Raw genomic sequence first — 25,941 nt, 5'->3', positions numbered from 1 at the left:
AATACACGGCCGTTGTATCATGCAACCACTACCCGCGAAAGACATTCGGGAAGTATAATGTGTTCTGCTGAAAGTAAATCCAGCTCTATCAAGAATCTCCTTGTCACGTGACACATCCAACCCTATTTGTCCGTGGACAAGCTACAGAACGACAAGGGTTCAGTCGGTCCAATCAATCTAGATTTAGAAGTGTTCTTGCACTTTTTGTGAGTCTATTCGCAGACCGTGCATGCCCAGTTACTTAGTGTAGATGCATATCCTCTGGTTGCACACAACACGATCATAAGCATTCCCATCAGAATCCTTCAGGGGAATTTTCCAATGCATTTAGCCTATTTTCCCTATTTTTGACATTTTTCACTTATTATTTTTAAGTGACTTTGTTGGAAAGTAGGTACGGCAAATTGAGTAAGTTTGTATATATGCAAACCTAGACTAGCACTAATTGGCAGAAGAGGCAACAGGAGCACTCGCTCAACAGGCACTTCTCAGCAGAACCCCAAGCCCAAGCGTTTTTGATTCACAAGCATAAAGCTAGCGTTTTGGATCATATCAGCCCTGGCGTGTTGGTGCACAGCAGATCAGCCCCGGCGCCATCCCAACACAGTAGATCAGCCTAGCGTTTTGCATTTGCAAGACAATCGGCTACAGCAGAGCAGATTTTCAGCCCTAGCGTTTTTACATCTGCATCCAACCCTAGCGTTTTGCAGATTCTTCGCAACGGAACCTCAAGAACCATCAGCGTTTTCAGTTTTCAGCCTTCAGACATCGCAAAAGAACCCCCGAACCTCGCAGATCTCACCTTCCCGCAACAGTTCCTCGCCGCAAGGTCAGTTTCCGCAAGGTTTACAATTTCAGCCCAAAAAACGCAGATTTCAGCATCTGCGTTTTCAGCGCGTCGTCATTGCATCGTCGTCATCGCCGTCGTCATAGACATAGAGTCAGAATTCAGCAGATAGAAGATTTGCAGATTTCAGCCGTTTCCAGATTTCAGCCGTCTCGTCGTCGTCCTCATCATCGTCGACATCGTCGGCAAGTTCAAGCATTGTAGAGATTTTGTGCAATCAATAGTAGACAACTCTCGCCGACGAGAGTGGGGCCTTCGGAGGAGGGTTTTACAACGTCTCTGGTGTCGTATTTCTCCTCTCTCTCTCTCTCTCTCTCTCTCTCTCTCTCTCTCTCTCTCTCTCTCTCTCTCTCTCTCTCTCAGTCTCATACACTTCCATTCACAGTGTCCATTCACTTTGTTTGTGTCCATTGCACTCTCTCATTAAAGGAACGGAAGGCTCTCCCTTCAGTAAGAACAAAAGGAACCTTGAGCACAGTTCGGAGCACTCATCTTGAGCAAAGTTCAAACATTCATTCCGCTGCACCTTACACTCCTCAAGCCAACCGACTTATAAGTCGCACAACCAGCATCTACAGAAGGTAATGTTGTTGACCAATGACCGCTCCAAGAGTATGTATCCGTACTGAGGGTAAAAGGCATAGAAGGACTGGTACCCGAGTCATTTCCCAACTCCGAAGTGTCCACCCTCAAGGAAAGAAACGGAAATCTACACCTCCAGTCATATACCACACGCCAAAAAACTCCAAGCTGCTACAAGAAGTCCAAGGAAAGGGACAACCCAGGCTACTAAGGAACTATATGTCCAATGACAAAGAACCAAAGAGCTGCACCAACCACCATATAGAATGATGATCAACAAACTTGTCACGTGACACATCCAACCCTATGTGTCCGTGGACAAGCTACAGCACGACAAGGGTTCAGTCAGTCCAGTCGGTCTAGATTTAGAAGTGATCTCGCACTTTTTGTGAGTCTATTCGTAGACCGTGCATTCCCAGTCACTTAGTGTAGATGCATATCCTCTGGTTGCACACAGCATGATTAGAAGTATTCCCAACAGAATCCATCAGATTCCATCAGGAAAATTTTCCATTGCATTTAGCCTATTTTACCTATTTTTGGCATTTTTCACTTATTAATTTAAGTGACTTTCCAACAAAAGTAGGTAGGGCAATTTTGCTAAGTTGTATATAAGCAAACCTAGACTAGCACTAATTGGCAGAAGAGGCAGGAGGAGCACCTTGCTCAACAGGCAACTTCTCAACAAGACCCCCCCCCCCCGGCAAGAGACTTAGCGTTTTCAACCAAGGATAGCCAGCGTTTTTCTCCATTGCAGATCAGCCCCAGTGTTTTGCATTGCAGACCAACCCGGCGACAGCAAGACACAGCAGAAGCCTAGCGTTTTTGCAGAAGCACAGAATTCAGCCCTAGCGTTTTTTATTGCAGATCAGCCCCAACGTTTTGCAGATTCACCGCGATGGAACATCAAGAAACCTCAGCGTTTTCAGTTTTCAGCCCCTAGACATCGCAGATCAAGTCCCAAACCTCGCAAATCAAGTCCCGAACCTCGCAGATCTCACCTTCCCGCAACAGTTCCTCGCCGCACGGTCACTTTCCGCAAGGTTTACAGTTTCAGCCCGGAAAACGCAGATTTCAGCACCTGCGTTTTCAGTGCGTCGTCGTCACATCGTCGTCATCGACATCGTCACCGACATAGAGTCAGAATTCAATAGATAAAGATTTGCAGATTTCAGCCCTTGAGTTTCCAGATCTCAGCCCGTCTCGTCGTCGTCCTCATCGTCGTCGACATCATCGGCAAGTCCAAGCATTGTAGAGATTTGTGCAATCATAAGTAGACTGCTCTCGCCATAGAGAGTGGAGCCTTCGGAGGAGGGTTTTACAACGTCTCTGGTGTCGTATCTCTCTTCTCTCTCTATCTCTCAGTCTCATACACTTGCACGCACAGTGTCTATTCACTTTGTTTGAAAACATTGCACTCTCTCATTAAGAGCAGAAGGCTCTACCTTCCACAAGAACAAAAAGGAACCTTGAGCACAGTTCGGAGCACTCATCTTGAGCAAAGCACAAACATTCATTCTGTTGCACCTAACAAAACTGTATCTGAAGGAACTTTATCGGAACTGAGAGTGAAAACTGTAACTGATCTATCTGGAACACCACCCGAGAGAATATCACCTCACTCTTAGAGTGAAATTTGAATAGGGAACAAACATCCAGCAATAAAGAAACACACATCAATATTGAGACTTGAGTTAACAGGCAAGATCAAAAGACGATCCTGCTCCCAAGCTCTACAAGAGAAAAACAAGGTGCTGTAGAAAGCCATCAAATAGACTATTAATCTTGTATGTTACACATGGAACCACTGGAACTGTAAAGAAGTAATCCGCAGAAACTGGCTCCCAAGCTGGCGCCATATCCCCAGCAGAAGGGAGAACACCCGAACCTTGGATAACTATCATAACTCTCCAATAGTCTTTGTCTATGTAACTGGATCACCAAAGGTAGGTGAATCCGAAAGGAAAATAAAATATACCTGTGGAACCTGGAACCAAATCTAGGAGAACCATGAAGATTGTCTCCCCTCTATGAAGAATGCCAGCTAACTGTAAGTGGTTCCTAGTCCGAGAAGGACCACTATCCACCAGAGAACGTGCAAGTCTAAGGATAAGGGAAGAAGGTGTGTCCTGAGAGGTATAGTCTCCAGGGATCAACCTAGAAGACTGTCCGATGGGGCCCAAGTGACAAAGGCATATAAATAAAGCAGGACCCATAGTGCGCACACACACACACACAGAAGGATTTGTGTGGAGCTGATGACGTGGCAACTGTACGGAAAACCTGGATTTTGCGTTGACATGATGACGTGGCAGATTGTCCAGATTTCCGGGTTTTGCGCTGGCTGTTGACATGGCAATTGTACGGATTTCCGTTATTTACGGTCGCAGCTTTTGGGCATCGCTTTTGGACTAGATGCTTTTGAGTTTGAAGGCTTTTCTTGTAAACTGCTTTTGGGCCTAGGGCCTTTAAATATGAGGTCATGGGCTCATTCTCGGGCATGCTTCCTGGAGAAGATGCAGAGTATGGAGTATCGGCTTGTAATTTGATGATGCAATATAAAGAAATACCAAAAGGGGCGCCAAGGTTTGGGGCCAATACTCTCTGGGGTGGAACTCCGCCACTCCGTGTCATGTGTCGTCTCTCTCTTTCAGTTCAGTTGTTACTTAAGTGCTAAAAGTTTGTTCAGTTGTTCTTTTCTATTGGCACGTGGTGTTCGTCTTGTGACATGGAGCACCGGTAGTTGACTAAAGATAACAACCCGGAATCCCCCTTTGAAAGAGAAGTATCCTCAAAAGTACGCTCTGAGGTAGCAAGTGACTCAACCCACGTCAGAATAGAGCAAACACTGTGACTGAATGCTCAAGAGATAAAGCTGAGAACTCCCCCAAAGATAGGAAGTCCCCCTCCCGCTCAATCCTGGGAAAAGAGAAGAAGTACCAGCAGCAATAAATCTGAGACAATCTAGAGTAAAATTGCTTCCTCCATAACAGAACAGCAATAACCTGAATCTCATGCAACTCGAGGCTCAAAGAGAATCACACCATTGGTAAACTCGGACTGCTAAGAATAGGAAGACCTGAAAGGTCATCACCTGATGATCATGTTTGCCAAAGAAGCCGTTGGGGGTCCACCACATCTCTGCATCTACCAAGACCAAAACCTGTAGGTACAATCCAATACAATATGCCAAATTGCACACACTCGGAAGAGCACATATACTCCCTTTGTGGTTCTTCATCAAAAATTATCGTTTGTACTTGTGCTAAGGAAAACATACCCACAACTGAACTGTGCAATCAATATCCAATACACAACATAGCTCCAATACTCAAACGGAGAATAAAGGAACCAGCTTGGGGAACAAGCCCGTGAGGAACGCTGTGGCTAATTTGTAACATGCCAGAAAGCTGGGCAAAAGACTGCAAGGGAAGAACCTGCTATACTAGCCAACCGTGGCCAAATCTGCACACCTAAAGAAGGGTTGCACCCAAGGTTGAATCTCTCCAAACGGATGTCTGGAAGAAGCATCCAAATGTTGCTTACTGCGGGAGTAGGAACTAGATGTTCCCACCAACTGTCGACACTACGTGTAAACCTATCATCCAAAGGATCTCAACAAATTTGTTGTCGATCATCAAGAAAACTGCCCATAGAACATTGCAAACCTATCCCGAAACTGGTGCTGACAAGCTCACAAGAAGTCGTAAATTGTCCCACAATTGATACTAACAAGCTCACAAGAAGGCAAAGAAGCGACCAAATCTGTAGGGCCACACTACCATTGGGGAAAGGAGAGAACATGGAGAAAAAAAGGGTCCACACTCCAACAAAACCTCCTCGAATTGTTGTCATTGTTGGCTAAGGGTCTGGTACCACATTCTCCACCTCTAAACCTCATCCAAGGGAAGTCAGATGATCAAACACGAAGTGGTTCTGGAGATAGAAGTATCCCCCTCTCCATGTCAAAGCCAACTCGAAGACATGCGCTGGAGCATGCACCTGCTGCATACCGGATAAACAAAAGCTACTTAAGCCGGAACTGGAACTTCCATCCTGAGATGGAAAATGAAAAATCATGGGACGTCCTCTGCTTCAAACGGGAAGAAATCCCCCTTTGTCATCCTTAATCCACATTCTCGTACAGAAGTACAATTGAATCATCAAAGCTGCTACCCATCGGATAGGTAGCTCCATCGACAATTCCAAGAAAGACGTGCATTTGCAAAAGGCAAAGCAAATCTACCAATCCATCTCCTCGAAGAAAACACAACCATAAAAACCACTTCTCTCTGAAAACGAAGCTAGAAATAAGTGGCTCCACTGCATGCTTGCTCCCCTTGCGGGAAAGCACGGTAACATAACTCCATCTAGAATAACCAGAGCAATCCAGCACTGCTACACATCCTCAAGTCTCCATCGGGTTCCCCTCAGTGAAGAGAGGTCAGGGCAATAAAGGGTAAAGACAGGGAAGTCGTAGACGAGGATTCAAGGCGTCCAGTTAACCAAATATGCCCCAAACTTCGAGAAAATCAGGAAAAAACAGCAATCTCCTTCTCTCGCAATCATGTCCAGAACCGCACCGGATCAGCCATATCCAAGCACTCAGGTGGTCGTGTCACCATAGGGCTCTGATACCATGTCAAATGTGACAGCGGAAGATGCAATGAAGACAAGAACTGGCTCGTGATCTGGTGGGTACCTCGACTTCGATCTAGAACACCTGCAATGCCAAACACATGAACAAGGCGCACCTGTGGAGAAGAGAAATCACTAAGATAGAGAGAGAGAGAGACGGGACATCTGAGAATGAGAGATAGATAGATGGATAGATTTCATAATCGTCCTCGGAGGTCAAATATGACCTTTGGGACCAAAATTACATGTGATGTAGTGTGTGTATGGCTGATGAGTGACTCTCGATGCTCCAAAATTGTGGTGATGAGTGTCGCAATGGAGAGCCCACATTGTGGCTGGGAGAGGAAAGTGTGTAGGTCTAAGTCATGGCTGAAAATGTGAGAGAAGCAAGCTCGAATGTGACCAAAAGCTGAGCACTCTAGCAGTGAGCATAATGTGCGCAGTCGATTTGACTCTTCTTCATTGCCCCAACGCCCTGTCTCGCATCGAAGGAAATGGGAGCTAAGCCGAATGGCTGCAATAGTGCGTATCATCGACCGACAAGGGGATAGGTTCAAGCATGTAAGTGTGAGTACGGTTTCCTCTTTCAACAAAGTAAGGTTGCATCCTACGTACGTATGAATCATATCCGTACCGTACAACCGTACCATACTGTACGGATAGGTAGTGTACACGTGTTTTTTTTTTTTTAATTAAGCCCTATTTCAGGCGCTGGGAACTATTATCGCAAAACGTCTTCTGCGGCTGATTTTTAAGCGCTTCTGGTAAGAACCTGCAGGTACTCTGCAAGGTGCAATTGACCAGTGAGTGCTCCTCTCTTGCAGGTGATCAGTAAGATGCCTCGCAAACCCAACCCACTGTGGGACACGCACACCCACATGATCCGAATAGTTACTACGCCGGGTCAGCAAGGGTCGGGTACTCGTCAGTGGCAATGCAAATACTGTGGGGAAAGCAAGACAAGTACTATTACTCGTGTTCTCAAGCATCTTACAGAGATAGGTACTACAAATCATTGTGATGGCTGTGAGAAGACTCCACCTCTAATCAAGGAAAACCTAATTCGAGAGCATTCCTCCTCAGCATCAAGTGCACCTTCGAGGGGGTCTTCGATTTCACAGGATGCCTTGCAGGATGCATTACTTGGGGACCTTGGTGACAATCCAAGAGATGGAGGGATGGGTTCTGGCTCTCAGACTAGTGTGCCCTCCAATGTCGGCACTAGTAGAAAAAGAGCTCGTGTAGCAGGGCATGATGAGGAGGACATTGGGGATGAACGGTCTACAACTCCCACCAATGCACCGAGGCAGACCACGCTGCCTTCACGCATAAACTCTCAGTATTGGGTGAAAGAGAGACAAAAGATAGCAGAGATGGAGATTGCTCGCACTCTTGTAGAGTGCAATAGTGCATTCAATGTGCTTCGAACAGATCAATGGAAGAGGGTGGTCAGAGCCATTTCTCAGGTTGGCCCCACGGAGTCGTGGACTAGCTTGGATTACAACAAGATGCGTACAAGTATGCTAGATGAGCAGAAAGCGGTCATTGACAGAGTAGTCACTCCAGTAAAAGCTCGGTGGCAAACTTTTGGGTGTTCTATCATTTCTAATGGATGGAGTGATGTACGTAGACGCCACATCATCAACAATCTAGTCTCATCTTGCCTTGGTACGTACTTTTTGAGAGCCGTGGATGCCGGAAAGGCGGGTGAGAAGATCACTGCAGAGTTCATCTACAAACATATTCGTCGGGCCATTCTTGAGGTGGGAAAGGAGAATGTGGTGCAGGTAAATTCAATCTCCCCATTTTGCTGCTGGCATCTCTTCTCCTTGTGTTTTTTTTTTCTATCTCTACTATTTCAATGTACATTGTTTGGCTACTTGCAGGTTGTTACCGATAATGCTAGCAATTGCAAGGCCATGGGTGATATGATAGAGAGGGATTTCCCTCGCATTGTGGACTCCATGTGCCGCCCATTGCCTAGACTTACTCATGATGGACATAGAAAAATTGCCATGGGTTCAGCCTATTGTGTCTGAGGCAACGAGGATTACCACTTTTTTCCGCAAGAAGCACCAAGCTCTAGCGATCTTCAGGAGCCACAGCACATTGGATATGGTGGGGCCCTCGAAGACCAGGTTTGCATACATGTACCTTGTTCTTCATTGTACAAGCTGAGGGACCCACTTTTGCAGACTGTTGTGGATCCAAAGTGGCGCCTAATGCGCCATGCAGGACAGGAGCCTACCAAGGCCATTCAGAGGAAGGTTCTAGATGAAGCCTTCTGGACAAAGGTGCATAGCTTTGCCGTGGCTCTTCAGCCACTCTTTGTTCTCTTGCACGTGACAGATATGGAGGGATCTACCCTTGGTCTAGTATTTCACCTTTTCATGCAGATGAGAGGACACGTTGAGACGTGCAAGACACTACCTCTAGAGCGGTAAGAATCATTGATTCAATAGGTTGCTTACCTTGCTTTTTCTCAAATAGAATGTTAGGCAATCTGCCAATCTCAGATTCAATGATTGTTCTTTTTGAACTTTTTCTGGCTATTGTAGATAGTCGACGGCAGTATATGCGTCGTCCCATTCATGGGATGGCAGCTATACTCCATCCCTTCTACAAGAAGCCCGAGCTTTTTGGAAACATGGCCTTGCTGACCCTTCGTTCGGAGTACCTCAATCTCATGTTCAGCGAGGATGAGCAATTGATCATAGATGGTGAGATGTCAAGCTTCATGAACAACTTGGGTCCTACTTTCATGAGGAGTGTTGCAGTGAGACCCGAGGCTGCCAAGCTTCCCCTAAGTTGGTGGCAAAACTATGGAAGTTCAAGACTTCCACAAATTTGCAAGCTAGCTCTACGTATTCTCAGGTACTCAAGTTGGTGGCAGAACTATGGAAGTTCAGGACTTCCACAAATTTGCAAGCTAGCTCTACGTATTCTCTCTCAAGTACTCAAGTTGTAACATGTTTGTGAGTTGTGCCTAAAACGTTGACCTTGTGCACTTTTGTCCTCTAAAGATTTGCACCTCGTGTACATTACTACATTGCCATCGGGATTGTTTAGTTGGCGCTTATGAGCGCAATTGGAGTGCATATTCCTTGGTGCACACGAAGATTAGGAACAAATTGAGCACGACCCAGCTAGAGAAGTTGGTGTACTGTCGAGCGAACATGAGGCTAGTGCGCTCTTTCCATGCTTTGGGAGATCCCAAGCAGGTTTGAACTTTGATCCATGCTTCAGTCCCCTAAAGGCTCGTATATAGACTAGGTTGAATTACTTAAAGTATCTTTAAATCTTTATGGATTTTTATCAATGTTGGTGCAGGTGGATCCTACGGAGGTGAAGATGGTTCCAGACCCTACAGTAGAGGAGATAGATACTCCTATCAGAGACGAGCAGGAGGAGATACTGCGAGAGCTTCACAGAGAGTTGGAGAGTGTGGATAGGCGAGTCACCAGGTCACGCGCTCGGGCCTAGAGCATCCCTCTCCACCAGGAGGCTGCAGATCTTGACATAGCACGGCGAGAGCATTTGGATTGGGAAGCTTCCAATACATAGACCTCGAGTTCGAGCGAACCCGGCTATTCGTCTCCTCCAGACTTCAGAGCAGGGTGATCCACATGAGGATGATGCAAACACACCAAGGGACCCAGGATTTACAGGGCCAGAGTATGATGATGAGGGCAATGTCCTCACAAAGGCAGAGATGTCCTCCTCATCATCTTCATCGTCCTTTGATGATGATGATGGCTTTTGAGTGCAGTGCTGAGTGTGCGGTTTTTAGTGCTTACTAGTTATTGGAGTCAGGACTTCAAACTTCAGTCTTGGATTTATCATTTTCATGATTCACTATGTATTTATTTTGATGCTCTTAGTTTTGTGACCATGGCAGCAAACATCTGATACTATTTGTTGGTAGACATTGATCAATGGTTAGCTAATCTCAGCTTTGCGTTTTCATTGTTCGGTTAGAGTCGTGGACTCCAGTTTTTGGCATTTGTAATGGTGTACTGTTGATTTGCTAGTCTTATTTGAAGTCTTGGTGAATGCATAAGTAAATGTATGAAGTTCCCCCTGTTTTAGGCTTTGTAAAAAAAAGGACGAATTTTTACGTACCTAAAAACTCAATCCATTATGTACTACATACTTACGTACCGAATATGTACCGAACACTACGTACCTAACTACCTTGCAACGAAGAACATGGTTTTGTAGTTGGGGGCAGTGTAATATATGAAATGTGACCCACCAGATTTCTCCCAAGCCGTAATACATTGGCATTGTAGAAAAGCTTCATTCACTTGGGAGTCAATTGAAGCATCATGTAGCAAGTGTAATGCATCCCATCTCCCAAACCACTTCTTTATGTCTTGCATCCATCCCGTGCTCAAGATCTTGCTTTTATGCGTCTTTTGAACTTTTTGGCTTGCTTCCCATGCAATTGTAGGAAGTCGATGTGAGAGGTTTTTACGCATCTTTATCATGTACTCCACAACCCTTTCCATGCCCATAACCTCAAATGGAAGAGATCCCGACTCAAGAAGTAGGAGCAGATATGGTGTTTGTGTCTTAACTTGGAGAAAGTTTGTAAGAAAACGCTTTTGGACATTCTCAAACTCTTTCCAAGTAGACTTTGAGATGCTCCCGCCCCACACTTCAACTCCATAAAGACGAACCGGTGTCACCAATGCATCAAAATGGTACTTCTTGAGAACCCAACACTTGATGTTTCCCGCATTACACATGTTCTCAAATGCATAATATGCTCTGTTCCCCGCTTCCAAACGACGCATTGCACATTCATTTGTGATTGGACGAGAGAGAGAGAGAGAGAGAGAGAGAGAGAGAGAGAGAGAGAGAGAGAGAGAGAGAGAGAGAGATGGGAAAGGCTCTCCATGCTGATAACAATCTACTCATACAAGTGACGAAGGGTGGTCCGTCATAGAACTGACATGCCCAATGGATAGACCCGAGGACACACAACTGCGCCTGCTATTGACACTGCCAACTGCTCCACACGAGACCACTGACACGGTCTCGTCATTTGCATCACCTCCAACATGCTCAGAGAGCATAGATCTGGTGCATCTCCTCCTGGCTGGATCTAGATGTGGATCTAGATCTCGGTCAAGGAAACCGGCTACTGCATGGACACAAAGCCTGTGAAGGGCTGCCCTGGGGCCTGAGATAATATTGCACCGTCGAGATGATCTCCAAGCACCGCATCTGTTGTCCACCAAAAACGTTAGGGCTGAGTGTTGCCCTCTGGCGAAGGGAGAGAAAACGTTGGGCAGCATGGACAAAAACGTTAGGGTTGTCTGCCCCATCCGCCCTCTGCACCTCCTCGGGCTAGCCCCTAGGGACACCCTATGCTCCCAAGGCTTGCATACACATTGCTCTCCCACTGCACCCTTGCCTTGCATATATATATCACGTGCACATCTAACCCCCTATGTGCATGTGGACAAGCTATCTCAAGTCTAGGGTTCAAGTCAGCTTAGGAAGTGTGTTGGCACCCTTGTGAGCATGTGCGTAGGCCGTGCATGTCCAGGCACTTAGAGTAATTGCATATCCTCTGATTGCATATAGCAAGATCATCAGGATGACATTCAATATCCATCATGAGCATTTTCCAATATAACCGGCCCGTACAATGTAGAGGACAGTACTATTTCAATTACCTGTAAACTTTACACAGAGCACTGAGAAGAGAAGAGAACACAGTTGCGTCCAGCGACTAGAATGTCACTGCGCACACGAGACCGACACCCTATAGGCCCCAAAGATTGGCGCCCCTTTCGGTATTTCTTTAATTTAGAGAGAGAGAATTACAAAAAAGAGCCCCAAGAAGACAACACCTGCATCCAGCTAGTACGCTCCAGATTCGGCAAAATTTCGGCAACATAACGATACCGAAATCAATCCGAATCAGTTTCTAAGGTAGGCCCTCTGTTCCACGGACATATTCCCTTAGTCGGGAGCACAAAACAGTAAATTGCAGGTCGCTGTAATTTCTGGTTCAGCCCTGTTTTTGACCTGATTTGGGCACACGACTGTTCCCTGCACCTTGGGCTTAGTGCCCCTTGATTCTGGAAGCATCCCGTACACAAAACAGTCTCAAAACAAAGTAAAAAAACAGCAAGCAAACAGTGCTGAATTTACTGCGCAATCGAGAGGTTATCACCCTCTCGTGGACCTGCTTTGGTGCAGCAGCTAGCTACACATGTTCCTGTGCAAAGAGGCTCTTGCCTCAGCATGAAAGCATATTTCCCCACAACTGTACATAGGTCAAATGAGAAGCCCACTAGTGGGGCATAACATACTATACGTAGGGGAGAAAGAGAGCAGTATGTAGCGTGCGGGGCATCACTCCTGTCACCATACTGTGCATAGAGGGCAAGGTAAGCATTCCATAGCTTCTGTACCTGCTACAATCCACCTGAGGCTGAAAATGGCGCCCCCTTTGTTGATATGCAGCTCGTTTTTGCCTCCCAGAGTGACAGAATCGCTCACAGGCTGACACGTCGCCCAGTTTCCGAGTTTGGGCTTTCCCTGCTAAAAATATCTCAACTGGTGCGTCAGTTGACTTGGCAGCAGAGCAATAAAATGTTCCCCTTGTCATTCCAGAGCTAATGACGCGAACACATTTTCCGGTCAAAAATAGCAGTTCCCTAAATTTTAAGAGATGCTCCCATGGCGTCCCTATCGGTCTCCTGACCATCATTGAAGACTACCATTTGACCAACATCTACAATGTGGGTTAATTTACTGGCCCCTTTCAACTTATAAAGTTGCAGTGACTTGACAAGTGGCCCATGTCACAAAGTGATGACGTGGCGGACAGCAAAAACCCTAAATTCTGCCAGAAACCCTAAAATTCCTGCAAACCCTAATTTTTGCCAAAAACCCTAAATTTCGGAAATCGCGGAGGCGAATTATTAAAAAATATATTTATTTATTTTTTTTTGGAAAATGATGAGCAACGCGAATTTTGCTTTTGCTTTTTTTTATTAAAAAAAAGAGAAAAGACTCTCTAAGAGAGAGAGAGAACTGATGCTTTTGATTTTAAAAGCTTTTGGGGCTCTGCTTTTGGGCATCCCTTGTAACCTTTAAATTAGTGGTGAGGGCCTCACTTCTCAGAGCATCTGGACGCAGAGTCTGAGAGTGAAACCCTAACCGCTCTCTTGTACTTTGATGATTGATTAATACAAAAAGAAATACCAAAAGGGGCGCCAGTCTTTGGGGCCAATATCTCTAGGCACGGAACTCCGCCGAGCTAGTGCAAATCTATTGTGATCTGTGAATTGTTTTGAAGTGGTTATTTGGTGCTGTCGCGATTGATTCTTGACTTGGAGTGTCCAAGTTTGTTACAGCCCAAATTCCAGTTTGGCGCACACGAGCTTCCATACTCATCAGAATTCAGTGCTAACTGGCTCGGGCAGTCCCTGTCTGACCGACCTAGATCCCCGACGTGAGAAACCCATTTGGCTGCAGCCGTTTCACACTGGCCATGCAATGTCCACTTGCACCTTTTCAAGGGTTTTGGGACAAACAAGTAAAGATAAAATAAATATATCTAATACTTATTTACGAAAGGCAACAGGAAAAATACACCTCCTGGTGGCATCCAGAGCATAGAACCTGCCAAAATACACATTTTTCACTTATTTATTAACAAGTGACTTTTCTTGGAAATGTAAGTAGGGCAAATTGCTAAGGAATTATAAAAGAAATCTAGTGGTCACTCAATAAAAGCAGAAGAGGATGCAGAAGAAGCTCAGGCAACTTGCAATGCACCTTCTCAGCAAGACCGGCAGAAGGCCCTAGCGTTTTCAGCCAACAGAAGTAGCCAACGTGTTTGGATTCCCTCCCTTAGCGTTTCTACAATAGATCCTCCCTAGCGTTTCCATCAGTACTAGATCAACCTGGCATTTTCAATTTCCAGATCAAGCCTAGCGTTTTGCAGTTTCCGACACCAGATCAGCCAAGACCATCAGCGTTTTCAGTTTCAGCACTTAGACTTTGCAGATTTAGCCCATAGCCTCGCAGACCTCACCTACAAGCAGCAAACCCTCGCCATATCGTCGAGTCAGCCAACGTTTACAGTTTCAGCCCGCTGTTTTCAGATTTCAGCATCTGAGTTTTCAGCGCATCGTCGTCGAGTCGTCGCCATCGCCATCCTGGTCAACATTTAGCAAAAAGTCAACGTTTTGCAGATTTCAGCATTTCAGCCCTAGCATTAACAGTTTTCAGTCCGTCCTCGTCATTGTCATCATTGTCGCTGACATCGTCGGCAAGTCCACTGCATCTAGACCATTGTACCAGATTTGTGCAATCTATAGCATAGACCTCTCTCGCCATAGAGAGGGGGGCCCTGGGAGGAGGGTTTGAGAACCACCTGGTATCGTATTCTTCTCTCTCTTTCTCTGAATCTCAGCACCTTCACTCACAGTAGCATTCACTTTGTTTGTGATCGTGGCATTCTCTCTCTAAAGGAACGGAAGGCTCTCCTTTCTGTAAGTAAAAGGAACCCTTGAGCACAGTCCGGAGCACTCATCTTGAGCAATATCAACATTCACTTCCACTGCACCTTACAATATACTTGTCAGTGACCAGGTCGGCCAGCCAGCAGCCAGTACTCACGACCAGCATAAAGGGGAAAAAGAATGAAAAGAGGGCAGCAGATGACATGTGGACTGCAAGGAAAAATACCAGCAGGTGTGGGAAAATTACTCCCACCCTGTAGGGGCCTAAAGGCCGTGGAGCAGAGCCAAAAACCCAAGCTAAACATGGCTAGACACGACCCTACATGAGAGTCCTACCTCACACTCACCAGACACAGCCACAAAACAGCCCCCACTCCCTAATCTGCTCCTAGGAGATACCAGAGTTACCAACGGACAAGAATATGAACTCTAACAGGAATGGCGAAGGAGAGGCTTGATGGGCTGCCACAGTACTGTACCGCAACGAAGATGTCTAGCGATTGTAGATCCAGGTCAATCCAGCAAGGGAAGGGCTGAAATCTGTAAACACTAGTGCTAATCTGTTGAATCTCGAAAGGCTAGGGCTGAATTGCACAAGCACTGGCTGATCTAGCCCGAAAACATTGAAGCTGATCTGGAGTTGAAAAACGCTAGGGTTGGTCTGCTATTGCAAATCGGTAACGCTATCCTCCAGCTAGCATTTCCAAATCTGTGTGAATGTTGGCCTAGCTGCTCCTTATATATGACTTTTGGCCAAGTTGGGAAACTTAGGTCAGATCGGAAAAAATGTGCAAATGAGCGCACACGGGCAACAACTCATTGCTCAATGAGCCAATTGACGAACCGACCGGACCGACACGTTCCTCTAACCCAAAACTACATGTGTCAGGTGCAGCGAAAGTGTTTAAGGGTTTAGCTCGTATCTAGTACTCCGCACAAACACAAGGGGTTACTTTACTTCACTTGAAAGAGAAACTGAAACTGAAGACAACTAATCAAAGAGACGCAAAGAGAGAAAGAGAAACCACAAGGTATGTCAAGTCCCAACCACCCTCAAGGGCCCCATTGCTCCAGAGCAAGTACTTGCTTTTATTACTTGCACAAATGCTGATACAATGATGCTAATGTTGAGATGTTGAGATGCTAATGGGTTCTTGTCACAGATGCTTGGTACTACTGAGATACTGAGGGGTATTGCGGGTACTTGGTGCTTGATACTGCAGGTTCTTGGTATTGCGGGTATTGTTGGGTATTGAAGGTACTTGGGTGCTAAGGACACGGAGGTCCTAATGATCCTTATGCTGAGCTAGGCAAGAGCCAAGCCAAAACGCAAGGGGTGCTAGATATTGGGGTATTGCATCGATGATGAGGACAATGAGAGATACTTGTACTGCGATGTTGCTGAGGTGCTAATGGGTACTGCTGGAGATGCTTGGTACTGCGACGATGATGACAACGATGAGGAGGCTGTGGCTGATATGCTATCGCCGAGGATAATGATGGCTGAAAAACTGAAAAAGCTGGTCTTGCTGGGTGATCTGAAAACGTTGCTGATCCGCAAGGGCTGATCGCTGAATTCAGGGTGCTTAGGGCTATAAAACGCTGGTGGGAGAGGCTAAGGAGAAACGCCAAGGCTGGCTGAAAACGTTGATGTTCTGCTAGGTACTGTTGAGAAGAGGGTGATGTCGATACTACTTCGTCTTCTGTCTCTTTTGTCTTCTCTAGCGCCCAAAGGGCTTCGTTTATAGGTCTTTTAGCCATTTGCCCTACCTACTTTTAATAAATTTCAAGTCAAAGTCACTTATTAAAAAATGACTTAAGTGATTGTTCATATGTCTATATGCTTAAGCAACTTGACTGTGCAAAGTGAGGGTATGCAACTATGACCGGCCTGGACATGCACGTCCTGCTAGAGGCTCACCAAAGTGCCAGGCTAGGTCCTCTGCTAACTAGGACTAACGCTAGACTGTAGCAAAAGCTTGTCCGCGTGACGCAAGTGCAGTGCGCACGCGGCACGTGACAACATGTTCATCATGTCAGATACCCACCTGAGTGTCAGAACATCTGCCAAAACACATGTACAAACCATTTATGCAAGAAATCCATAACTAGAAAATTGGCTCTAGCAGTCGATGAAGCATGCCCATGTGGCACATAGAGCCATGTGCACGTGACAGTGCCTCAGTGAGTTACACAGTCGATGCATGTCACAAATTTGTGATGTGGCATGGCCTAACTTGCGTCCGAGTGTCACAAAATGATGACGTGGCATGACCACTCGATCAAGGATCAGATAAAAAGTTATTCCCAACTTATGGGGGTTCCGTTTGATGGGCCAAGGGGACACAGAGACAATAAAAATAAAGATTGCGGAGGATGTTGTCGTGGCAGGTAGTACAGACCTCCGCAATTTGCACGCTGACTGCTGACGTGGCACCTCTACAGATTTCCGCGATTCGCGTTGCAACTTTTGGCGCCATGGGAACAACTGTTTTTGGGCCAAATGATTTGGAGATTGAAGATTTTCATGTAATTGCTTTTGGGGCTTTGGTTTTTGGGGCATCCCTTGTACTGTTTGTAAGAGCCTTGGGGGCCTCACTTTGCAGAGCATCTGGACACAGAGTCTGACAGCAAAGGTCCCTCGGGAGTTGTATTTTGCAATGATTAATGATAAAGAAAACCGAAAGGGACGCCAGACTTTGGGGCCAATACCCCTAGGCACGGAACTACATCGGGCAATGTCGACTCTCTCTCTCTCTCTCTCTCTCTCTCTCTCTCTCTCTCTCTCTCTCTCTCTCTCTCTCTCTCTCTCTCTCTCTCTCTCTCTCTCTCTCTCTCTCTCTATCAAATTTCAGTGATTTTGAAGTTTCTATTCATGTGTTGCTATTGATTTCTCGCTTGGAGTCTCTAAGCCTGTTGCAACCCACGCGTTTGACCGGGTTTGAAAGGCACCCAACGGTTGCATTTTTTATTTATTGTTTAGCATGGCGATTGGGAGCCTCTCTCTCTCTCTCTCTCTCTCTCTCTCTCTCTCTCTCTCTCTCTCTCTCTCTCTCTCAGGGGATCGGAGAGCACCACAGACGGAGAGTGAGAGAGAGAAGGAGACACGACACACAAATATGGGTAGGGAGACTCAATAGAGTGAACAGCCCCCTATACACTAATGTTATGTATAAGGTATACAAGTCAGTGGGCGCCCAGACTCTGGGCGGCCGAGCAAGGCACAGACGCCTATACCCCAACAACCTCCCACTTAAAGGCGAATGTGCCTTTAAGCAAGAGAACCTAGTCTAAAAGACTACAAAAGGCACCTATACCCCAACAACCTCCCACTTAAAGGCGATTGTGCCTTTAAGCAAGAGAACCTAGTCTAAAGACTACAAAAGGCGAGAGAAAACCGCTCTCAACCGATGCCCACTGGCTGACTGTGATCGTGTGCATCCGGCTGTCCTGCTCCCGTGTAAGTCCATACACCACCAGACGTACAGCACACGTACTGCAAGTATGTACGCAATACCTGCATATCTCCCTCGTGCACTATGACATCATCAATCAACAAACGACTGACAACCCCAACTGCAAATGCTCCCACTACAACTGCGATATCCGGTCTCAAGATCAGCATCTCATACATGAGACCACCGAATGCCGATGCAATGCTAGTGGGCCCTGCTAGCTCTACGGAGCATGCATCAACATATATATCCCTGGCAATAGGCATCTTTGACTGACAAGGCGTGTCAGCCACATGCATCTCCTGACTGTCCGCAAAAGACGCATCAACCTGTCGTGCAACCTCAGAGCAAACCAGCTGCTCTAGGTGTCTGCTGGAAAACATATCCTGCACAACTATATCCCCATGCTCACTGTCGAGCATAGAAAGGAATGATTGCATTATCGCTGACGTCTCAGCCTCCTCTGCAATCACCCACTGCAAACATGACCACTCAATCTGCTGTGACTCTCTAACTCCTTATGCATAGACTCTTGCACAACTTCCTCCTGTCGTGACTCACTAGAGCAAGACCGCTCTACCTGTCTATCCGACATAGAAGTATCTCGCACAAGTGACTCTCTGCTTTGCTCAGTCACTAGCAAAGCATGCATGTCTGACTCTGTCACCTCTCTGTGTGACTGCTCAAGTCGTGCCCCAACTGTGTGCACAACGAGCTCACTACTCTGCACTCCATGCAAAGCACCCTGCAACCCATGAGCAAAAGAGACTGTCCGGGTCTCTCGCTCTCTGTATGGCTGTAACAAGATTGAGACTCGACCATCTCGCACCAATACTACGTGCAATGGGTACCATGTGCCAACTCTAGCACCTCTCGCAATCACTAGCGAACCCAAATGCAACGCAAAAGATCGCTCAAGCAACACTACCCGACATCCACTATCCCTGAGCTGACCAACGAAGATCAAACTCATTGTCAAATCTGGCACATGACGCACATCTCTGAGCACGTACGATGCACCGCTCGGTAATGACAGTCTCACATCTCCTGAATCAGCAATCTCATGCAATGACCCATCTGCCAATCGCACACTACCATGCACTCTGCTAGAATAGCTACTGAACCAGTCACGATACGGAGTGACATGAAAAGTAGCGTCCCTGTCTAGCACCCATTGCAAAAGAAGTGCACTATCCTCAGACGTCAAAAAATCAGGAGTAATACAGAAAGCAAATGTGACCTCACTGTCACTAGGGTACTCAGACACTGTATCTGATCCTGCAACTGTCAAGTCAACGGAGCCTATAGAATCTACTGCATCCTTGAGACTAGCCTGTCTCCTGTGCTGTCTCATACGACGAAAGCATCGCCGTCTAATGTGCCTTGTGTGACCACAATGCCAACATCTCAAGTGTCGACACGAACGAGAACGCTGTCTCTCATGAGTCATTGTCCTAGACTCGAAAGTCTCACACATATTGACTACTATAAGTGAATGTAAAAAGTAACCAAGAGCTGTAACTCTACTCTAGGTACGGTAGCAATGAAATGCACTCAACTAGACCAAAAGAAGCAACCTGCAACGAGAAAATGCTCTCAAAAAAAGAGCTCACTAGCACCTACAATGCTCATGCGAATCCACGCATAAAATCTCTCGCAGTAGTGTAACCACACTGTGCTCCACAAATGACAATGATGCAAATCCCAAATGCCAAGTGTACGAGACTCCTGTAGAGTAAACCAAGCTCCTGTATGGCTGTAAAATATGACTGCAAATCAGCCCCAAAACAGCCCCAAAATTCAGCTCTTAAACAGTTGCATAAACAAGTCACAAACATGTCCCAGATCAGCCTACAACTGAGCCATACATGGACACCTGCAAAGAGGAAACAAAGGCTGAAAATTCAGCGCCCAAATAAGCCCTCAAACCTGCCTATAAACTTGTAAACCTGAAGCTGAAACCTGCTAAAAAACCTCAAGCCATTGGTGCTCGAATCCAGCTACCTAGCTCGTAGTAGCCACACAAGCATACATCACAATATTCACTCCTGTGAGTGTGCCAAGATAATTGTACGCCTGTCAAACCGTGAGCTAATCACCAAGCCCACACTGTGCGGTATCGATGCATACACACGCACAAATTGCCAAGATAACTGTACGCCTGTCAAACCATGAGCTAATCACCAAGCCCACACTGTGCGGTATCGATGCATACACACGCACAAATCTCCCACCTGCAGAGAACACCGCACGCAAATGTTGAGTGCAACCCGCAATCCCTACCTAGATCGCATAAATGATACGCATAAAACTCCTGGGAAAATTTCGCCAGAGTTTCGACGCACAATGGCTATCAACACAAAATAAGCATTGTCCTGCAAGCTCAATACAATGAGCAACCAATGCGCATCAAACTACAGTCAACATACATGCATAAGCTCTGCAAACCTGTGTCCAACAAATGCTCACAAATAGTACCACAGGTGACCATACATGTCATTCACAACCAACCTCTGCACTTGCTCACAAGATCTACTGCTCACCAAATAAGCATACATAGAGCATTACCCGCTCAAAGACCATGTATGCAAGCCACAACACTGCAGAAGAACCACTCAACTGCAATTGGCAACACCTGTGGGAGTACTAAACTCAACCTGTACCTGGGAGTCAAACTCGATCTTGTAATACCTGCAAATGTGCCTGCTACTTGCAGTGTGCACGGGTAAGTTGTCTGCAGCAAAGAAAACAACAGAGCCCAAAACTGTCCTGAAAAACAGTCTCTGTGTTTTTAATTTCAGACCCCCCCCCCCCACATTGGTATGAGGTTCAACACTTGGTGACCCACATGAGCGCCCCTCCTTCACCCCACCCTCCCATCATGGCACCCCTTGATAAGAGGGAGGTGGAGGAAATGATAGCTCGGGCCATCTCCCAGGTCAAGAAGGAGGCCGACAAAGCACTAAACACAGAGATGCGCAAATTGTCAGACAAAATTAAGCAATTGGAAGAGGAGAGGAAGCAAACGGAGGAGCAATTTAAAGTTCTCACTGCAGAAAGGGATGCATGGAAGATAGCAAACGCTGAAATTCAGTAGGAGTTCACTAGAGAACTTCACCGCATACAAGAGGACATACATCATATGAGAGGGGTAGCACGAGAAGAAGGTGAAATCTCCCAAATAGAGGAACTCAAAGGAGGACTGAAAAAAGAGTGCATAGCAGAGCTCAAGAAAGACATGATACAGGAATTGGATGCAAAGCAAGGGAATTGGATCGAGGTAGTAAAGAAAAACATCAAGAAAGAAGTGCGGGAAGAGAATGCGAAAGAAGATGTGATAAGGGTTCAGGACAGACTGGAAGAGGAGAAGCTACGTTATGCACGCAGACTAAACGTGCGTATTACTGGACTCCCAAAAGGGGCTTCACCCGATTCAGATGCGCAGGAGTTTTGTCGAAGCATGGGATACACGACCATGCCATTCACACGGGTCTGGAGGGCAGGGAAAGATGCAACTAGATCTAGAGCTCTTATTTTACAGATGCAGTCTCAAGAGGACAGAGTTGCTTTCTTTTGAAAGCGAGCCATACTACGTGGGCGGCACAGTGAGACCATATATATGGATGAGGACTTGACCAGGATGCAGATTGAGCATAGGAGAGCATGCATGCCCCAGATTCTACAGGCCAGGAGGGAGGGCAGAAAGGCCTTCCACCATGATGGTAGGGTCTTTATCGATGGTCGCCCTGCCACGTGGCCTATGAGACATCAATACCACCGGAGATATTGATTAGAGGAGCAGTATGGAACTGCAATGGCTCTTTATGGACGCGGCCAGACATGCTAGAGGAGGTCATGGAGGGGCATGATTTCATATGTATCACAGAGACTCATGAGAGCCCGGAGAGGGGACTACCTCGTATTACCGGATTCCAGTGGGAGTCAGCTTTCCGTCATACTACACGCCAGAGTACAGCTAGAGGGTCGGGGGGAGTGGCTATTTTATTTAGACATACTCTACAGAGTCACATTCAGATCATGAGCAAGGATGAGGAGGCCATATATCTATGGGTACGTCTGGAGATATCACATCACAGATGGATTTATCTAGCCATTTGCTATTTTCCTCCACGTGGATCTAGATACGCGGGTCAGGAGGGTGCGAGACAGGTCAGAGATAGTGACTCCCCATACGCGTCTCTATCGGAGGATATCCTACATTACTCCACACTCGGAGAAGTCTTCCTCATGGGGGACTTCAACGACCGCACCCAGACCAGACAGTGCGAGATATATGACATGGAGCAGCCCGATATTATGAGGACTCTTGACCCGGAGGAGACGGGGATCGGCAAATCTTCAAACGACACAGGCCAGGATACCACAGGATATAACGGGATGCATCGATGGCCAGATTCTACCGGACTGACTTGCTTCCCACATGGAGGAGGGGGGAGCACTGTGGATTACGTCTTGGGACCTCTATCTGCTGCACACTTATTACAATCATTCAGTATTGGACGCTGCCCACTGGGAGCTGACCACACCTTTCTTAGCTTTGCACTCTCATCCTCCGTCTCACTTGACACTCCACCTCCTACACACACTCACACCACGATCCACTTTACTCATGAGCTCTCACATGTCTACATTGATCATCTCCACTCACGCTTGCTCTCTCTTGACCCTCATGCCCCACTCGACACACTTACCACACAATTCACACAGATTCTCCATGATTCAGCTCTCCATAGTTTTCCTCATAGCACTCACACACACCCATCTCGAGTGGGGTCTATGCCACAGAATGGCTGGTATGATGATGATTGCCGGGAGCTTCGCAGAGGTCTTCGCACAGCAGAGGCTCGTGACGAGATCACACACAGACAGGCACAGAGGCGCATGCAATGCCTTATCCGCCGTAAAAAGCGGGAATGGGAAGAACGTCAGTATTGGGAGTTATATCACTTGCTCATGAGTAGAGATAGTGGAGAGGCCTGGCGACGCATCCTTGAGCGAGGGCGCCTCCGGCATGGACGAGCCAGAGATCAGTCTGGATTACAAGCAAAGCATTTGATTTATGGGAGAGATACCCTGGCACCACTTATTGCTCACCTCTTCAACAGGGCTCTAGTAGAGGGATTCCTGAACTCGTGGACAGAGCATACCATTGTGCCTATCCACAAGTCAGGGGATGTTATGGACCCGGGCACATATCGCACTATCATGATTGGGCCCATGCTGGCCAAGTTATATGGAGCAGTATTGGAGGAGGCATTGAGCACTCTAGCCGAGACGGAGGGTCTTAGAGCTCCAGGCCAGGCAGGATTTCGGCGGTCTTTCTCTACCATAGGCCATATCTTCACTCTTAGATGTTTGATTGATCAGACTCGAGAGAAGAAGAGGAGATTGTATTGCTGCTTTGTGGACTTCCGCAAAGCTTTTGACACAATACCTAGAGAGAGGTTATTCAGACGACTGATGGATCTGGGTGTGGGTGAGGAGATGATTTGGGGGATATATGCATTGTATGAGCATGTTTCTGGCAGAGTCAGATGTCCAGGAGGTATATCAAACACTCTTGTTAACACCATTCGGGTGAAACAGGGGTGCCCTCTTTCACCTACACTATTTGGACTCTATATTGATGAGATTGTGGACTTCATTCAGCACAGAGGAGGAGATGGAGTGAAGATAGGCGGGACTACAGTACACATATTGCTCTACGCGGATGACATAGTGCTAGTAGCAGAGTCTGCTGAGGGGCTACAGCAACATCTTTCAGTGCCTGATGATTTTTGCTTACATCGAGGGCTTTCAGTGAACCTTGGTAAAACCAAGGTTCTTATCTTTCATACTTCAGCACAGGTCAGGAGGCAGAGTGCATTTATAGCAGGAGGGAGCATTGAGATTACAGGGTCATATGTTTACCTTGGCGTGACCTCATGGTATGCTCAGACACGGGATTGGTTTTCTTCTCAGGGACTGGATATTGATAGACTACCGCCACTACAGTACGACACTCAAGCCCCCACCTATTCCCTCACACGATTTGAGAGGAATAGGGTCATTAGACACGAGATATGGCACACCTACATTCAGAAGACATGGGTTGACCCAGGACATGAGCTACCATCGAAAATGCTACATTACCGCGAGCATTTTCTACAGCTATCAGAGCAGGGGTTCATTGAGACCCCCCTATACATGCAGAGATATATGCCACATCACCTTCGGGTGGCCATTGGGCAGCTTAGAGTGTCCTCGCACCAGTTGGAGATTGAGAGGGGCAGAGCCAGAGGCATACCACGAGATGAGCGTATATGTCCCATTTGCCATATAGAGGTGGAGAGCGAGGAGCACTTCATGGTGAGATGCCCAGCTTACTTGGAGCTCAGAGTTCAGTTTGGCATAGAGGATACACTCCAACAGTGTATAGCGAGGAGTGACCAGATCCAACTAGGCCGCTTCCTAACCACTGTTTTTCGCATGCGTGAGCAGATTCTACAGCCACGGCAGCAGCCAGGTGCGAGTACACAGCGGACTATTACAGAGTTCTTCTAGCGAGAGGTGTATAGCCAGAGACCTCCGACTAACACAAGCGGGCTCACGCTTCAGTAGGCCGACACCCAAAGAGCGCGACGTAGACCACGAGTCCCTGGCTATCTGAGACGGCGGCCACATCACGACGAGGTATTGAGGATACGAGCACTCCATCAGCACCACCTGGAGATGAGGTATGCATCTACGCATTGGACCACCAGGCTGCAGGAGGCTCTTCGACCACCCTCCCCTATGTATGACATTCTCCCCCCACCCCCTATAGTATGCTTTTAGCTGGACATTGCCCACCATCATGTGGCCTTGTATTATACTGTGTAGTCATTTTCTGTTGTGCCAGAGCTACACACATGCCTATATTGCTATGCTGCACACACAGGGTAGCCACTATCCGCGGAGTCGGAGCTACCACCCACTCTCATACTCATTCATAGTAGGCACAGTCAGTTTATTCTTTCTTTTCTCTCATTTTTATCGACACCCATATCACCACTTTTGTATATGATTGGTCTCATAGGCCAACTTTGGCGTTTAGTAGACGTAAATAAAGCTCTCTCTCTCTCTCTCTCTCTCTCTCTCTCTCTCTCTCTCTCTCTCTCTCTCTCTCTCTCTCTCTCTCTTTTCCCCCCCAAAAAATCTATGTAAGGCTTTCCCACCCTCTCTTCTTCTCTATCAACTTACAAGTTACCACCTACCCTATCTCCCTCAAGCTCTCTCCATTCATCAAGCCCCCTACTCCATCAAGCTCCCTTCATCTCCTTCAAGCTCTCCATTATTCCATCAAGCTCCTTTCATCTCCATCACCCTCCCTTCATCTCCTTCAAGCCCTCCATCACTCTCCTTACTATCCATCTCCTCGCAACTTGTAAGACTTTGTTAGTACTTAGTACTAAGTACTAAGGTCTATGTCATAACTCATAATAGTAAATACATGTGATGACTGATCTATCATGTTCTAACTTTTGACTCTTGAGTTTGAGAACTTCTTGGTTTCGTGTAGGCTCTATAGATGAATGATTTTTTTTTTGCATCATACGTTACGTCAACGTGCATCTATTTTTTTTAGTTCGATTAGTACCGCATGTCACACGTGTAACGTCGTACATGAGCGTATGTGTCAACTATGCTTGGGACCAGTGCATCCAAAAGTAAAACTCGGCCTCTCTCTCTCTCTCTCTCTCTCTCTCTCTCTCTCTCTCTCTCTCTCTCTCTCTCTCTCTGTGTGTGTGTGTGTGTGTGCGCGCGCGCGCGCAAGAAAAGGGGCTATATTCAGTGTACATAAGAGACCTCTCAAGATGCCTAATGGCCTATCACCTAGAGTAAGTACAAAAGCGGGGCAACAATGTGTAAGCTATGTAAACATCGA

At 46.7% G+C, this 25,941-nt stretch overlaps 2 protein-coding genes and 1 pseudogene across 7 annotated transcripts in view; 2 read left to right on the top strand and 1 right to left on the bottom strand.

Annotated features, from left to right (window-relative positions):
* The window catches only part of LOC147434954 (spermidine synthase 1-like), an 82,145-nt gene that overhangs the window by 32,681 nt on the left and 23,523 nt on the right, over nucleotides 1-25,941 (bottom strand). The gene's annotated exons all lie outside the window — the stretch shown is intronic.
* LOC147434956 (uncharacterized) lies at nucleotides 20,896-22,108 on the top strand (annotated as a pseudogene).
* LOC147434955 (uncharacterized) lies at nucleotides 22,251-25,120 on the top strand. The gene has a single exon (XM_086491329.1). It carries the CDS (start codon nucleotides 22,263-22,265, stop codon nucleotides 24,576-24,578), a length of 2,316 nt encoding a protein of 771 aa, XP_086347455.1. The 5' UTR covers nucleotides 22,251-22,262; the 3' UTR covers nucleotides 24,579-25,120.

The sequence above is a fragment of the Adiantum capillus-veneris genome, chromosome 19, assembly GCF_014529385.1.
Source record: "Adiantum capillus-veneris isolate H3 chromosome 19, ASM1452938v2, whole genome shotgun sequence".
In the NCBI taxonomy this organism is placed as follows: Eukaryota; Viridiplantae; Streptophyta; class Polypodiopsida; order Polypodiales; family Pteridaceae; genus Adiantum; species Adiantum capillus-veneris.
This window is presented reverse-complemented; position numbering and strand designations above follow the sequence as displayed.